General features: G+C 36.7%; 1 protein-coding gene across 1 annotated transcript; it reads left to right on the top strand.

Annotated features, from left to right (window-relative positions):
• The first annotated feature begins 791 nt into the window (after window positions 1–791).
• LOC137635868 (leucine-rich repeats and immunoglobulin-like domains protein 3) lies at window positions 792–18,361 on the top strand. The gene is made up of 5 exons (XM_068368301.1): window positions 792–1,375; window positions 9,760–10,014; window positions 10,773–12,128; window positions 13,607–13,719; window positions 15,741–18,361. The coding sequence occupies exons 1-5, from the start codon at window positions 1,343–1,345 to the stop codon at window positions 17,053–17,055; spliced, it is 3,072 nt and encodes a 1,023-aa protein (XP_068224402.1). The 5' UTR covers window positions 792–1,342; the 3' UTR covers window positions 17,056–18,361.
• The last annotated feature ends 421 nt before the right edge of the window (window positions 18,362–18,782 follow it).

Here is an 18,782-nt window from a genome sequence, read left to right as displayed (position 1 = left end):
AGGTTTTAGATCGATTTTGGCAGGAAATAAAATTCGCGATAGCTCAACATATCTAAAAGATATTAGATCGATTTTGGAGGAAAATAAAATTCGCGTTGGTTACACACATTAAAAAGGTTTTACATCGATTTTGGCAGGAAATAAAATTCGCGTTGGCTAGAATCAAAAACCACGCAGAGACAGATAATTTTGATAAATAAATTGGTTTATATTTCTTTTATGTTTGCTTTTCTTGATAAATATTTTTTGAAGTCTTGCTTTGATGTAAGTTAAGTTTTTATTATAGGCCTACGTCATGAGTGAGCATTTCTATTTGAGATCGGTCTAGGGCTGGACTAATTAGCTCGTTAAAGCGGTAAACCGTGCGTAAGGGTACTTAGAGAGAGAGAGAGAGAGAGAGAGAGAGAGAGAGAGAGAGAGAGAGAGAGAGAGAGAGAGAGAGAGAGAGAGAGAGAATAAAACCACAGCTGAATATATTTGGAAACCTCAGACGAACATTAGACTTACATGATAATTCAAGAAAGGAGAGAGAGAGAGAGAGAGAGAGAGAGAGAGAGAGAGAGAGAGAGAGAGAGAGAGAGAGATCATAAAACCACAAAGCAGAATACTGTATATCTACAAACACCAGACTAACATTAGACTTACATGATAACCCAAGAACCCAATGATTGAGTGGAGAGAGAGAGAGAGAGAGAGAGAGAGAGAGAGAGAGAGAGAGAGAGAGAGAGAGAGAGAGAGAGAGAGCACACAGCATCCAAGAGCCTTTCCTTCCCCTCTCGTAGTGTAGCAACCAGCTTGCCAGTTGTCCCTTGACGTCCCGTTAAACAAGAATGCTATTGAGCGCCCGGGGTGAACAGAGAGGACCTTCCCCTCAGATGGAAGAAGGCTCTCTTTAAGAAGGACAGTGTCGTGCTTACAGTTAGCCTGCGTTGAAGGCGTCGAGGGGGAGGAGAAATAGATTATAATACCGATAAAAGAGATAAACGGCTGTGAGGGGGAAAAATGGGGCAGTGCGCCAGAGAGCGAAATAGCTCGTGGTGACATGATGGTTAAATGCAGAAAATTCTGCTATTATCGTTATTCTCCTGTTTCATTCACCCGTATTATCCATAATTACATAACCCGTATTATACGGATACATACACAAATACATCTCCAGTCTATAGGATAAATACATAACAGCTGTTGCCAGATAAGAGGTTCTGTATTATCCGACGAGCACAAGAGAGAGAGGGAGTCGGGTAGGATGGAAGGAACAATATGTGTAGCACCGGAAAAAGGAAAAATGTTCTGACTAATTATTCTCTTCCCCGCCCTAGAGGAGCAGCCGTAGGACATCATCATGTGCTCCCGAAGGAGGAAGTACCTGAAGAAGGTGAGGATTGAACTTGTGGTTTTATTAAGCTAAATGGGTAACCATCAGATGTGTATGAGATGTTTCTTAAGCTGTGTTGGTGAGATCCTAAGATTTAGGGAAATGATTGATTATAATATGGTGTATGCTTTATATATATATATATATATATATATATATATATATATATATATATATATATATATATATATATATATATATATATATATATATATATATATATATATATATATATATACACATATATGTGTGTGTGTGTACAATTTACATTAAAGGCTATTGCCTTAGTGGCGTCAATGTGTTTCCTACAGCAATCTTTATATTTCCTTTGAATCTTCAAGTTTTCAGGTGTATGTATGTGTGTATGTATGTGTGTGTATGTATGTATGTATGGGTGTGTGTAAATAGTAATAAGGATTATGAAAGAACCGAAACATCTTATTCATATATGCATTTGGAAATTAATATTTTCAATGCTGGTAAAAAAAAAAAAAAAAAAAAAAAAAAGTAAGGCAGCAGGATGTATGCAGAAGATTGAAAGCAAACTTGGAGTGCTTACGTCAGCAGAAGCTGGAAAATATGGAGGAATTCCTGAGCTAACTCTTAATTTGAATAATAGATAGAAATGGTAAATGTGAATAGTAATCTGAAAGAACAGGAGAGGTCTGGTCAGATGGATAAGAAAGGTGTTTGAAAAGAAGGGCCCGAATGTCCTGGAAGAGGAATAGGCTTGAGAGGCGAATGACGCGCGGAGTGTAAGGGGTTTGATGCACTGCTAATGAGAAAACCTGGTGGTTGCATGTGAAAGTTTCATACTGCTCAAATATTAAGCCCTTTCTTTTTAATACCTCCGCCAGCCATCTCCGGTATATACATTTCTTGGTCTTCCGCTCGTCTTTACTCCGAACATCTATATGAATCTATACGGGCTGTCAACACGAGCCTGTCTCCCTCGCGTGTGTTTAAAGGGAATGGCAGAGCAAGGCACAGTGATAATGCTTTACCTAGCAGGACAATGCCCTAGAGACTGACTATATATACATATGATCAGTGCCCAAGACCCATCTCCACCCAAGCTAGGACCAGGGAGGGCCAGGCAATTTTCTCCGAACATCTATATGAATCTATACAGGCTGTCAACGCAAGTCTGTCTCCCACGCGTGTGTTTGAAGGGTTAAAGGTTTAAAGCTCACTCATGAATGGCAGATGCAAGGGACAGTACAATGCCTTAGCTAGCAGGACAATGCTCTAAAGACTGGCCATATATACATATGATCAGAGCCCAAGCCCCATCTCCACATAAGCTAGGACCAGGGAGGGCAGGCAATTTTCTCCGAACATCTATATGAATCTATACAGGCTGTTAACGCAAGTCTGTCTCCCACGCTGTGTTTAAAGGGTTGAATGTTTAAAGCTCATTCATGAATGGCAGAGACAATGGACAGAGTCAATGCTTTACCTAGCAGGACAATGCCCTAAAGACTGACCATATATACATATGATCAGTGCCCAAGACCCATCTCCACCTAAGCTAGGACCAGGAAGGGCCAGGCAATAGTTTCTGATGAATCAGCATGTAGACTTATAGGCTCTCCAAAACCACCATCCTTAGCTCACAAGGATGGTGAGGTTGCAGACACTACAAGAAAGTATCAAGCTTCAACGGGACTCGAACCCAAGTCCGGCGATCGAAAGGCCGGGTCACTTCTAATAGGCCATCACAACTGACGGATCGATCCGAACACATCTGAATAGTAATCTATTTCAACCAACCTAGCTTACTTCATTCTCTTCATATGACCAAACCATCTGAATACACACTAATCTATCCTTTCATCTAGGCTAAACTAGACATCGCTTCTTCGTTGTAGTTTTGAACCCCTTCATCTTTTTTTCTATTTCTTATGCCATTTATAAGAAAATAATTCATTCTACCATATTTCTCCATTACATCTTTCAAACACGATTAACTCCCACACTTCGCTTCCATAAAGGATACTTGGTTATACAATCACCTCTTCATATCAGGCTCGTTTGCTACTATTGTTCTGGCACCCATATCAATATTCATTGGCCTATACTTATTATTTTCAACTTACCTTCATAACATTAATCTTAGGAATATCTACTCTACACTTTTTAATCCTAGTAGTAGTTTTAAATGACTTTACTCCAAACATCCACATGTTTGTATAAACATTATATGTACATAAAATATATATATATACTTTATATATACATATATATACAGTGATCTCTTGTACTGCCATATACCACCTAGGTTAGCCAAAGTTACGTCAAGACTGGTTTTTAGCATTACGGTATATTCTTGAAAATCCCACCACAATTATTTTTAATTTTCATATTACAATTATCAAAAAAGAGATCAAACGAAGATACTATCATCAGTAAGTCAAGAAAAAAAAATCTAATAACCACAATACGCTTCAAATAAACAAGCGATAGCAAAGCCCCCTGGAGACGTGAGTCACTAGACATAAAAACATTAGAATATAAAAATCCACCGAGGTTACCAATGGTAAAATAATCTTCCTCACTGAACAGACTATCTCCATTAAGAAAAGGGTCATTAAATATTTCTGTAGTTGTGTGGGTGTGAAATGAGTTGGCGCACCGTCTGGAGAGGAACTTTCCTTTTAAATACTGCGGCACTGGATAGTTTCGGTTCAATAGGGGATAACTTTCCTTTTCCTATCAAATGATGTTTCTACAGGGAATAAGTTTTTTTTTTTTTTTTTTAAATTACCTATCATATCAGTGCTGTTTAACAGATGAGTATCTGTAGTTCATGGGGTTATATATAGGTAGAAATTAGTCATTCTTGTAGTAAATCTTTCCCCATATCTCATGTAATCGGCTTAGAACTATATTTAATGTGATTATTTCAGAAGCAATGATTAATGGATTTCCTTTAGAACAAAGGATGAATGGGCTTACTTTACAATCAAAGATCAATAGATTTATTCAAGCAAGGAGCTTGACCCACGTGGATGTTGTCATAAACAACTCAAGCCCAAGAAATGTCTTCACATAACTGTCCCAATAGGATTTAACCTGATGGGATTTTTTTTAGGAAGAAAAGGGGTGCTGTTGTAAAGACAAGATTGCATAAGCATAAGGTCTCCCAAACACGGGTCAATTTTCAGTGGATGGTGGCTGCCAAGAAAAAGTGGAGAGGAAAGCCGTGAACACCCCGTCACTAAAAATTGGCTCGTGTGCGGGAATTCATAGAAACAAATGAGTTTCATTTCTTGCTACCGTCTGCTGAAAATTGGCCCGTGTGAAGGGGCCCTACAAGGTACATTACCATGCAAAGGAATGCTCTTCCATAACATAACAAACTCTGATAAAAAGAAACTAATCAGGGAGATAATTGAAGATCAATTGAAGAACCCCTATGGAAAGTGCTGTAGGAGCACCATTGGAGAAATATGTTGTAAATACAGTATGGTGAGAGCGTTTACAGTGACAACGGTTAATTTTCATAAAAATGGTTGACCTTCCATAAGTGCCCTTGGATTTCCTCACCACGACAACAACACTACGAACTTTATGCCGAGCCAAGTTACTATACAACTTGTACACAAAATCTGACCTAAAGATTAGAAGAAAACTTTAGAATTTTAGCCTGATGGGTTGGACAAAATGTTCAGGAGGTTTACTTCAACTTATATTGGAATAGATTAAGAAGAGCACAAATTAGTACAGGGTAGCATGGGCTTACTAGCCAAGCGCTCTTTCCTATCGAAATAGAAACCAGAAGATGCCCAAGAAAATTATTGCTATAAGCAAATAGTGCGGATTTTCCACAGTTGTATGATCAAAATAAAATCAAATCTATATATTAATTAATGAGGACCAATACTGGAATGTATGGTATGGAGAGAAGAGGCTTGGTGGAAGAGGATGCCTTTGATAGAATGCACTGGAGAGGGTGCATCAGGCAACCAACCCCTTAATGTAAAGATAGCGTTGGTATGAAAGAAGACAAATACAGAAAGGTGATTGTTATTTCGGTTTGACTTGTCATATCACAAGGCTGACTGTGTGTGTATATATATATATATATATATATATATATATATATATATATATATATATATATATATATATATATATATATATATATATATATATATATATATATATATATATATATATACACATCCATATACATATATTATTTATACGTATAAATATGATTCCATACCAACTTAGACACTTTGATAATGGTTTACTATATAAAAAAACACGTTGGCTTTTATAAAACCATCCCGTTCAAAAAAGAAAAAAATAAACAGAAAAAAAGAAATATCCCAATAAAATCTGTTTAAGAAAAAAATCACAAAATTGCCAGTTTATATGAAAAAAAAAGAAAAAAAAAAAACACTATTTTGGGACCCGTTAACGAAGTGGAGTATTGTGGTAGGCCTACAAGGATGAAAACATGATTTTAAATTAATAAAAAGTTGATATAAAAATTGAATAATTTATGAAAAAAATCATAGCGAACTGTTTGAAAATACCGATCACATAGACCCACTACAAATTAATTAAATTTCACTCCAAATTAATCAAATATAAGAGTAGGCCTACACAAATTAAAGCATACTTCTCTAATTAAAGATTCAATTAGATTATTCATCTGTGCTTGGATAAAGAATTCTTATTTTTCAGTTAATTTGTTTTTGTGTCGGTGATGTAACTCTACTGGGTGACTGGGTTGGTCTCTCTCTCTCTCTCTCTCTCTCTCTCTCTCTCTCTCTCTCTCTCTCTCTCTCTCTCTCTCTCTCTCTCTCTCAGAAGAGTCAAAGATGCATTGTGTGTATAGCCTATATGTATGTGTATCTATACTGATATATGTAAGCTTACAGGTATAGGGGAGAAAAGAATTACTCTCTCTCTCTCTCTCTCTCTCTCTCTCTCTCTCTCTCTCTCTCTCTCTCTCTCTCTCTCTCTCCCCAGAAGAGTCGAAGATGCATTGTGTGTATAGCCTATATGTATGTGTACCTATACTTATATATGTAGGCTTACAGGTATAGGGGAGAGAAGAATTACTCTCTCTCTCTCTCTCTCTCTCTCCTCTCTCTCTCTCTCTCTCTCTCTCTCTCCCAAGGAAATCAATATGTGTAGAAAGGGAACAAATTATTACAGAATAACACATCATCTTCGTGTGTGTGTGTGTGTTTGTGTATATGTTGAAGCCAAATAACAAATACATAGACATTGAAGATGGATATCAGACTCTCCCCCAGGCTATGACCAAGGGACACAAGGTAATGGCTAGTGGTGACTGAGGAAGTAGCCCTATTAGGCCTTCCAGTTCCACTAATCCACTCTTAGCTAAGAGGAACAGTCAAAGCTATGGCCACTGCAGTATATTAATTATGAAAATACAGTTAGGTGAAATTAGAATAATAACAGATTGTCAGTAGGCCTACGGGAATGCTTAATGAAGACAGATAATAGACCTACAGCAAGGCTTAATGAAGAGAAACTTCTTAATTTGAAATGGCCTCTCTGTTTATATATTCCTTTTAATATATAAAATATATATTCATCATCTCCTCCTACGCCTATTGACGCAAAGGGCCTCGGTTAGATTTCGCCAGTCGTCTCTATCTTGAGTTTTAAATTCAATACTTCTCCATATGCACTAAGAAATATTAAATCATTAAGTATGATTAATATTGGTAAAATACATTTCCATAGGCCTACAATAAACTTAATTAAGACAAACTTCTAGATTTGAAATGGTTCCTCTGTTTATATAATGTTTTTAATAGGCCTAAATATTCATTGAGAAATATAAAAACAATTCTTCTTCACCAAAGGGGTTAACTACTACAATGTAATTGCTCAGTGGCTACTTTCCTCTTGGTAAGGGTAGAAATGACTCTTTAGTTATGGTAAGCAGCTCTTCTATGCGAACACTCCAAAATCAAACCATTGTTCTCTAGTCTTGGATAGAGCCATAGCCTCTGTACCATGGTCTTCCACTGTCTTGGGTTAGAGTTCTCTTGCTTGAGGGTACACTCGGGCACACTATTCTATCTAATTTCTCTTCCGCTTGTATTGTTAAAGTATTTATAGTTTATATAGGAAATATTTATTTTAATGTTACTATCCTTAAGATATTTTATTTTTCCTCGTTTCCTTTCCTCACTGGGCTATTTTCCCTGTTGGGGTCCCTGGGCTTATAGCATCCTGCTTTTCCAACTAGGGTTGTAGCTTAGCAATTAATAATAATAATAATAATAATAATAATAATAATAATAATAGCATGCTGCTTTTCCAACTAGGGTTGTAGCTTAGCCATTACTACTACTACTACTACTACTAATAATAATAATAATAATAACATGCTGCTTTTCCAACTAGGGTTGTAGCTTAGCCATTACTACTACTACTACTACTAATAATAATAATAATATAATAATAATAACATGCTGCTTTTCCAACTAGGGTTGTAGCTTAGCCATTACTACTACTACTACTACTACTACTACTAATAATAATATAATAATAATAACATGCTGCTTTTCCAACTAGGGTTGTAGCTTAGCCATTACTACTACTACTACTACTACTACTAATACTAATAATAATAATAACAATAACATGCTGCTTTTCCAACTAGGGTTGTAGCTTAGCCATTACTAATAATAATAATAATAATAATAATAATAATAATAATAATAATAATAATAATAATAATAATAAAGAGGTAGTTTCTAATACTGTTATAAATGACATAGGCTAGGCCTAATGCAGTTTGGCCACATTCAATGTAAACAAAAGCAACAACACGAACAGATCATAGGACATAGGAGAGAAGCTATACAGAACCTTCTCTCTCCAAAATATCCTGGAATACTGGAATCCAGGATTAAGATGAAGACCTTGGGACATATATTCGAAAATAATTTGACAGATACCGTCATGTTGGTGCTTGTGTCGAGTCCAGGATTTGGCGGGAAAAAGTCTTAGGAAAATTTGACGGGAAATAAATTTCGCGGTTTATATAAAGTGAAAGTTATTGGAACTAGAAACGATTTTTACTTATTTTGAAGATTTATTTTTTGTCATAGAGTTTTATATATTATAAATTTTAATTATTCTTCTTTTTTAATCGTTACAAAGTAATGTTTATTAATATCTAATTAAAACTGATTAAATTTTAAATTTTCTTTTTAATTTTTCATCATTATAAAGCAATATTTATCGATATTTAATTAAAACAGATTAAACTTAACTATAATAATTGACCATCCCTTTGAGTATATGATTCTTATTGCAAGGCCTAATACAATAAAGCAATAAAATGCTTAAACATTAAAAGCCAATAGGCCTATAAGAACCCTCTAATTAAAGAGGTATTTTCGATCATGGAAAACACTCTACGGGTATTACACTTCATATTTAGTTGAACGTTGTTAATAATAGCATTGATAATATTAAATCATTAGTGTATTTCAGCATCTTTGTTAAAACTTGTAAAATATCAAGAAATGCAAAGATAAGAATTTGTATTTCTATTTGTAAATACCAAAGATCTAAAATAATAATAATAATAATAATAATAATAATAATAATAATAATAATAATGATAACAATAACGTAGAGGGCATAACATTTATAATAGCATAAGCACATAAATAGCAATGACAACCACATAATAATAACAACAATAACAATAATTTAGAATGCATAACAACAGGTGGCAATCAGGAAAGGCACCGTCCTAAAGGGAGTTGAATCCGAGATCAAAAGCAGGTTACAAAAGGGGGCGAATAAGCCTCGCAATTTGGTCTACTTTGCAGAAGCGATAACATAACAGTAGAACCAACATCATTCCCGTTGCAAGATTAGAATCGTGAGCTTCATCACAGAGGGGGTAAAGCTTGTTGTGAAGAGTCATGAAATTCTCTGAAGCCTTGTGAAAAATATCCATTTCAAAATTAACCTTCTAATTTATCAATACTTGTTAATTAATTTCGGATTTTCCATATATTCTTGTATATAGTGTAATTCCATTGTTCAACCAATGTAGCCCTGATGAAGAACCACATAAAAAAAAGTGATTCGAAACATGTGGCGACACCAAATATCAAATAAAAATCATAAAACTAGTTTTCCTATTATCCTTGAAACGAACAGGAGGTCAATTTTATATAAAGTTTTCATCCTTTCCTAATTCTATCTCTGAAGTGCATTCTTATATCAACTACAAATATAAACTGCTTTAACAATTATATGACTCACTATTCTAGTCATTTATAAAACACGTCATGTATCTTTTAAAACATTTCAAATCCCTAGCAACATGACTCTCATTTCTAAGACGGTTTCTCAATCTTCAGTTGCAGGTCGTAATGTCCATAGTGACATGCGTAACCTTAGTGAGATCTGACGAATTGCCAGAATTCAACTCTCTGGAGGACCACATACGGATCATCGCCAGCGAACTTCGAAATTCGACGGTCTCCTCGCATCGCGAGATATCGCCGCAAGAGACCGAGCAAGACTTCGCAACGCTTGAGGATTTCGGTCAGAAAGTGACGTCTGGCAGCTCTGAGAGGTCACGTTGCCCGACGTCGTGTTTTTGCGAGGAGAAGGTAAGGGTATGAACTATGTCTATCTATCTATATAGTTTATTCTATAAGTTTGTCACTTTAAAGACAATCCATAGCTCTAATAAGTTTTGCGCTAAAATTAGCTAAGTAAAATGTTCCAAATAAGGCCTCGGTGACTGAACGACAAATATTTTAGTGACGGGATGAGATTGAAATAGATTATCAAATCTAAATACTTATAAGTTTTGATAAAATCTCAAAACCTTGACACAAACATCCGCAATAATAGCTAAATCCAGCCTTTCCCTTTAGAAGAATCACATACGATGAGCAACTCCGTCATCATCAAGGATAGAATTTCTTATTTCAGGGATATTCCTAATTATAGATTATTTTCTATCGGTATATATCTCATATAAGCAATATAATGCATCAGATTTAATCTCTATTTCCATTACATAATTCTAAATTTCAATTTATTACTTCATCCCATAAGACACACCAAAGTCTATTCACTTCTTTCCAGAGTCTTTGTCCTTAAGATTCCTAACAAACAAAGTAGTAACACTTTAGAGGCTGTTATGACATTCAATAATTTTTTTGAAGAGTTTGAATTTAATAATTTTCAAGTTAGACAGAATAAAAACATACTCCAAATTCAGCATTTTCCCACTAACCACTATTACTTTTCATACAACAAGAGAGCATCATAACCAATTTCATTTCAGGAAGTTATAAAACCTACATTTACAACTAAGATATACAACAACTAATTGCTCCATAATCTTTCTTTGTTTTAGGTTGGGTATGCGGCCTGCGTAGGAGATGGCCAGTGGGCCCCACCTGCCCTGCCATCCGGCTTGGTGCGCGTCGAACTGAGGGGTTTTTCTCTCCCGCAAATTGGTCCCGCTCAGTTAAAAATGTTCCAAGGTATTCGTGAGCTCCAGATCAACCATTGCAATCTATCGCTGTTGGTTGACGACTCCTTCGCCTCCATGCAAGAACTCGATGGACTGGATCTCTCCGATAACCAGCTAACAATGCTTGGTCCTTATTCCCTGCAAGGCCTTCAGTCTCTGCGACACCTCGATATATCGTATAATCGGCTGACGGTCTTGAACAGACCGTTCATCCATTTGCCTTCTCTGCAGCATCTCAACTTGCATCATAACTCCATCCGTCGACTCATCCAAGACACTTTTCAGGGATTAAATCGGGTACAGTATATTGATCTAGATTCCAATGAGATATACTTCTTGGAAGTGTCTGCATTCCAGCACCTAACAAGTTTAGCTCATCTTATCTTGTCGAACAACCAACTCTCCAGCCTTGCGACGCTAGACTTCTTCGGATCTCGACTTCAGTACATTGACTTGTCAAATATTGGTATAACTCGCATACCTCAAGCACTCACCCAGTTCGTTCGGGACCTTCGACTCGCGAAGAACGCCATCAGAGAAATCCATCGTGGAGATCTGGACTCCTATCCCTATTTAACACTACTCGTGTTGGATAACAACAGCGTCGAGGTGTTGGAGGAAGATGCAATTGGGAGGCATGAATACTTGTCGCGCCTGTGGTTGAACGGGAATAACCTGATGAACATTCCCCTTTCGCTGCCACCCTCTCTTCAAGCGCTTTACATTGACGACAACTCAATTTCCGCCATAAAGGAAGGAGACTTTCGTGGTCTAATACACCTTCAGCAACTTTCCCTTCAAAACAACAATATATCTGTGATCGATCCATGTGCGTTTTGTGAACTGGCAGGCCTAAAAACATTAAATTTACAAGGGAATTATATTAGAAATCTTACGAAGAGAATATTTTCACACTTATTGAATCTCGAGACCCTCGACCTCTCCCAAAATCCCTTGAAGGCCCTCGACGGGGAAGCTCTCTTGGGTCTGGCATCGCTGCGTTCGCTGCAGATGTCCCACATTCAGTCAGACTCCATAGAAATCCCTGATACTTTATTTGACTCTTTGAAAGGACTGTGGATACTGGAAGTGTGTGAGTCTCCAACGTTGGTTTCAGTGCTCACCAACAATACTAATATGTTGCACAGCTTAAGGGGCCTTAGAGAACTCAACATAATGCATAATGGACTCGCTCAACTTCGATCTGACTTTCCCGCCTTCTTCCCTCAGTTGCAGGTTAGTTTTCGGAGTCTGCGTTGCCTTAATTCAATGAGATGAAAACACATTCATAGCTTATATACTTAGAAAACGTCATCAGGAAAATCTTTCAAAATCTTTTGTTTCATATCATGCATTTGATTGATTCCAAAATAATTCTATATTTGTAGTATAAATAAGCTCATAATTTCAAATTCTGATTTCTTACATGTGCATGTGCTTTGTATCAATCTTACTCTCATCTTCATCCATCTTTTGTTTATGCAAACTTAGCCTTTCAAAACATGGCAGAGAACATTCAATGTAACAAAGTAACAAAAATTCTATAGATATCCAAACAAGAATAAAAGAAGATATCATGAAAATAGTAACAATCATATAATAGCCCTAATACTGATATCAATAGAGATCATATCATTATATTTGATAAATAGGAATTTGTAAATTATGAAAAAATACTAGGAGAATCTTTACTTGGTACTTTGGAAACGGCAAACTTTTGTGTCAGAATTCTGTAAGGTTTTAATCAGGATTCGGTAGATTTTCAGGTCTAAATTCTCAACAGAAGAAGTTAAGAATCTGCTTTTAATTGGGAAATAGGAAATCTAACCTAACATAGGCTCAGGCTACTCTATGCATTCTCTGCCATAACTATGTGAAACTATCATAAAATTTCTCGTGATTAGTCCAATATTGTTATTATCATTATGTATTTGCCCCGGCAGTAACAATTATTATTATTATTATTAATTGCTAACCTAAAACCCTAGCTGGTAAAGCAGGATGCTATAAGTACATCATTTCCAACAGGGTAAATAGCCCAGTGAGGAAAGGAAATAAGGAAACATAAATCAGTGTGCTTGAGTGTACCCTCAAGCAAGACAACACTAACCCAAGACAATGGAAGACCATGATACAGAGGCTCAGTGTAAATAGCCCAGTGAGGAAAGGAAATAAGGAAACATAAATCAGTGTGCCTGAGTGTACCCTCAAGCAAGAGAACTCTAACCCAAGACAGTGGAAGACCATGATACAGACGCTCAGCGTAAATAGCCCAGTGAGGAAAGGAAATAAGGAAACATAGAATAGTGTGCCTGAGTGTACCCTCAAGCAAGAGAACTCTAACCCAAGACAGTGCAAGACCATGATACAGAGGCTACAACATCTTGCTCCATGTATGGCACTACCCAAGACTAGAGAACAATGATTTGATTTTGGAGTTTCTTTCTCCTAGAAGAGCTGCTTGTCATAGCTACAGAGTATCGTTTACCCTTACCAAATGGGAAGTAGTCAATGAATTATAATCATACTGTTTTGTACTGAGCATTAATATCTCTTCATCAAAGGGGCAGTCTTCATGGGGTTGTAGGTTAGCTAGTATTATTTATAGTAATAATATTAATTGTTCCTGCAGGGCCTGATAGATCATGAAAGGGTTATATTGAATCATCTACCAATATCTAAGTGTAATTTCACATTGTTCTCTTTCTTTTCAGGTTATTAAGCTGAGTGGCAATGTTTGGGACTGCAGTTCAGCCAAGAAAATCGAGTGGATGAGGCAATGGATGCAACTGTCCTCCATTAACTTCTACAGATCCTATAGTGTTCGGTAAGATACACGGTTGATACGCAATATGTACCTGTACTGTCAGTAGCCTATATATCGCAGTCTGTGACCTTTGTTTTTGTAACGCCAGTTTAAAATAAAGCCAAATAATAAATCAGATTTTGGGGAAAAGGAAATTCTGCTCAGTATCGCATGTCTGAGTGTGACTAACCATTTGTTTTGTAACACCAATTAATAATAAGCCAACCAATCTATCGATCTTGTAAAGGATGTTTGGTCAAAATATTATATAATTCTTATCTATTTGCATTTATATTAACGAATTCAAATACATTAGTGTAAAGAGATCAAGAACTTTAGAAGCCTAAGTCAGTATAAAGGTTCAAATATGCACGTAATGATTCATTAAGTCACATTAATCTTATAAAAGTCGTATTTTGAATTACGTCATCTTACAATAAATAACAATACTAGATTATAACTAAATGATGGCCGATGTGGTAACGTCCCTGACTGGTAAACGCCAGACTGGGGTTCGAGTCCTGCTCAAGCATGTAGTTCCTTTGGTCACTGCAACCTCACCATCCTTGTGAGCTAAGGATGTGGGGTTTTGGGGAGACTATATATCTATCTGCAGCCATTGCTTGGCCCTCGTTGGCCCCAGTTTGGGTGGAGAGGGAGAAGGATGAGGGTTTGGGGGAGCCTGTAGGTCTATCTGCTGAGATATCAGCAGCCATTGCCTGGCCCTCCTTGGTCCCCAGCTTGGATGGAGAGGGGAATAGGGCACTGATCATATATATATATATGGTCAGTCTCTAGGGCATTATCCCGCTAGATAGGGCAATATCACTGTCCCTTGCCTCTGCCATTCATGAGCAGCCTTTAAATTTTTAAACAATAGAGATGTATTTAAGAAAAACCACCCAAGAGAATGTACCCCAGCATTAGAAAAACAATACTTGGCATCTCATTAAAACTTTCTCTACAACTTGCAAGAAATAACCAAAGGCAAACTGTCAATGAAGTAAAAATAGAGATTACAAGACAGCTCATTAAATGGCATTTTACAAAGCCCTTCTCTGAGCGGAAACTTCAACAAGTTTACAACATGTTCAGAAATAGTCTTTTTAAATATTATCTAATATTATTATTATTACCTAGGATCCAACAGGGAAAAATAGCCCAGTGAGGAAAGGAAATGAGAAAATAATTAAACGATATAAGATGTAATGAACAATTAAAATAAAATATTTTAAAAACATTAACAATTTCTTGGTAATTTAGTTCCTACCCAGGAAGGAATATTCATTTCGCTTTCTATTATGTGAAATATGCGATTGATTATAATTTATAGAATAATAAACATGAATAATAATAATAAAATATATGATATTTGTTTCAACTCATTTTCCCTGTTGAGTTTGATGATCCTACAATAATTGTTTAAAATCCAATTATAATAAAGATGGTATATTGAACAATTGAATATCCTGCTGGAATCAATTTATTACCTACGCCAACGAAGTTGGGAAGTTATGTTTTACCCTCTGTCTGTGTGCATTTGTTTGTGAACAGCTTCCTGGCCACAATTTTAATCTATTTACATAATTTTTTAGTTTGGTAATGTTCCTCATAAGTAAAGAGCTAATTCTGAAAACTTTTCAATAACAATTTCATTGACAAGTCTCTTTTTTTACTGCCTAAAATATGTTTTCATAAGTTTAGTAGTGCTTCATTATCTCCTCCTACACCTATTGATGTAAAGGGCCTCAGCGCCGCTTACCACATATCGTAAGCAACTTCAGAAAAGTTGCTTCCAATGACACTCAAAAGAAAAATTGTGTTAAATGGCTAAATATTGGTCCATTAATGTTAAAAGTAGCCTATTTAACAAAAGCAAAAAAAAATAATCTAGTAGATATCAAACATGCTAGAAATGAGAATAAATAAATATTAATAAAAATTTACGCTTCAGCATATATACTGTATTTATATTAATATAAATATTAATAATGTTTACAATAGATGTAGTTGTAGTAATCAATTTATTTCCTTTATTTCAGGTGCTCAAGTCCATTATCCTTAAGTTATAAGCCAGTTATTCTCCTGGAAGAGATCGACTACAACGGGTCGGAAAGCGAGTCGAGCTCCTCGGAGTCTCCGATGTCCACGCCTGTGCCACTAGCCTTCATCACCCACGGTACTACATACTCTCTAGATGGGAAATCTCAAATCAATAAGCCAAATGCTGCAACAATGAGCAACTCCTCAGAGATTTCCATAGCGTCATCCGTCGATGACGATTCCGAAAAACGCGACGTATCTTTTCAAGAGCTGGATTCCGCTAACGTTACTCAAGAGAGTAAACCAAATCTTTCGGACGTAACCACTGTCTCCTCGCCAGTTCAGTTCAACATCCTCAAAAATTGGACGGCATCGTCATCTTTGCTGGTAAACTTCTTCACAGGAATGAAAAAAAATGAAACCGAGGATACTTCAGAGACTCGTACGTTACCGGAAAAAACACCGAGCCGAGTGGCTTCGCCTATTCCTTCTATGAATTGTACAACTCAGAGTACTCCTAACCCCAGAAAACTTGGAAGCTCCAGTACACTCGCGCCAATAACCACAAGTCTTGGTGATTCAGACTCCACTACCTTGCCTTCGCCATTTCTTCGAAATGATGCCCCTGGGATTAAATCCTCTAGGCAAAGATCCACCACAGGAGATGAAAACACATTTAGTAAGAACTTAAAGATTCTCTTGAGCTCAGATGATGCTGAGCCAAGGAGTGTGTTGAGATTTGAAGGAAGCAAGGTGAGAAAATACACGATAAAGTCATCTAACGCCCAAGAGGAAAGTAACAAGTCAGCTTATCAACAGCAAAAGCAGCAACAAATGAAAAAGATCGTCCGGGAATTTCACTCTCATAGAAAAGATCTTTGGTTGTACAGAGGAGACAGCAGCCATGGGCTGAACCAAAGAAACCCTGGGCTATCTCTTGGCATTGGACGTGGCAGAGTAAGTGACGAAGCTGTCGTAGGTGCTGGAATAGTGGCAACGTTCCTTGGAGTGGCTCTCCTGGTCAGCGGATTTCTGTTGGCTCAGGGTCGCGCAAAAGTCGGGAACTCCTGGGACTCTTCTTCTTTGACGTCATCTTACTGGCGAGACGGATCGGGGGAAGACGAAGTTCTCATGGCACCTGACTACGAAGGAGAGTCCAACGAAAGCAGCATGTGTGCGCCGCCAGTGGAAAACGGGATGGAAATAGCTCCAGAGACTCAAACGGGACTGAACAAGAGACTCTACCTTCTCTTGCAGAGAGATTCCTGCACAGGCATAACGCCCGAGAGCCTCCCTGACCCCCGTACATACTGAACTATTAACCTGGGGAACTTCCCAGACTTACGTGCATACTAAAAAAAACATTACCCTTAAGAGCCTTCCAGGCCCACGTGCATAGTAACTGGAAAAAGGAAATTTTTGTGGCTCAATGTCGGTGATTGGCATTTTCATATATTGCCTCATAATTAGTAAGATCTTTTGATCTTGGTGGAATATTATTATTTAAATGTGGATAATTGAATTCATTCAGACCTCAATGTAAAAAATCATTACCATTATTTTAAGGAGAAAACTCATTTTACTTATATAAGTTATCATTTCATACCGGGAGAGTTTAAACTTAATAACAATACCCTTTTTCTCTCTGTATCTAATCTATTTTTAGCAGGAACTCACAGGTGAGAACATTGTTAAATATGGGAGGTGATTATGAACTAAATTTGTAAGTCTGACCTAAACACAGTATGCATTATGCATGTACATGTAATTACACACAAATATACAAGTATGTACAGTATTCCTTTTAAGATTAAACTATGTTACTGAATACCATTCTAAATTGTTGGTGACTCTCATCTTGAAATAAAAAGGGTAAATTGAAAAATATAAATTGGAAAACACTCCCGACTAAAAGTATTATTATTCTTAAGGTACAATGAGAAGGGGAGACCTTTCAAAGTCCTACTAGACCATCCATTGGAGTTTAACATCCAGGTAAATTTCTAGTGGCACTACAAGAAATGATTGGTAAGCAATCAACTGCTCTGTTTCCTTTGCCATAAGACCAGAGTTAAACTCTCTCTCTCCTCTTGCACAATTCTTAGTTCCTATAAACAGATTTTGTATGTTTTATATGATTTTGTACGATTTGTACGTTCGCCTAGTTTCATCGCTGACTCTGGAAAGACAGTCCGTGCACAAATTTCCTTTTTGCAGAGTTATGAGATACTTTAAAAAGTAGATTGTAAAGTAGCATGTGTGTGTCCTAGTTCAAGCTGTCCCGATGTCTGTTCAGTCGTTCGGAATAGATGCAGCAAAGCCTCGGAATTCCGTGTACAGTCTTGTTCGTGTGTCAAATATTTGTGGGATGAGTGTCATGTCTGTTCAATAGTTATTATTATGCTCTATTGAAAAAAAAAAAACCTTCCTTGTAGCTTTCTTAAAGATAATCATGATCTAAGCCATAGCACGGGACTCGGGACGCTGTTCCGAAGCTCTTTCAATTCTTTTGGTTCGACACCTTCTGTAAATAGAGGTCTTTCGTCCTACGTGTGGAGTTCGCCCAAGTGCACTAGGTCTGTTTTGAATATCTAATATCATGATGTCATCTAATGTTCAATAAAATGATACGAATTTAATACTTGTTTGTGGCAGATCCTTGTGTCAAATGAGCAGCTTACTAAATGTAAAGATGTTCTGTTGATTCAAATACATATCAGTCTGATATACTTTGGAAGCAATACTTTCTGAATCTAAATAGAAGTTGTTAACATCTAATAATCCCTCTCTATCTTTAATTCTAAGATCCATTTCCTCACTAACCTTATTCTTTGTATTTAATCCACTAAACACCTTCACTAAACTGTGAAGAATTTGCATAGATTGACCATCAATTTTTTACCATATCCTTCCTTCTTTTCTCTAATCAACGACACCAACTACATTATTCTCTTATGCTACGAATACGTATTAAACCAACTCCCTTTAATTCATGCTACTTATAAAGTCTTTTAACATTATCTTTAATCCTTTGCAGCCAG

The sequence above is a fragment of the Palaemon carinicauda genome, unplaced genomic scaffold, assembly GCF_036898095.1.
Source record: "Palaemon carinicauda isolate YSFRI2023 unplaced genomic scaffold, ASM3689809v2 scaffold187, whole genome shotgun sequence".
Classification (NCBI taxonomy): domain Eukaryota; kingdom Metazoa; phylum Arthropoda; class Malacostraca; order Decapoda; family Palaemonidae; genus Palaemon; species Palaemon carinicauda.
Note: the sequence above shows the minus strand (reverse complement) of the source record. Positions and strands in the feature narration are given on the sequence as shown.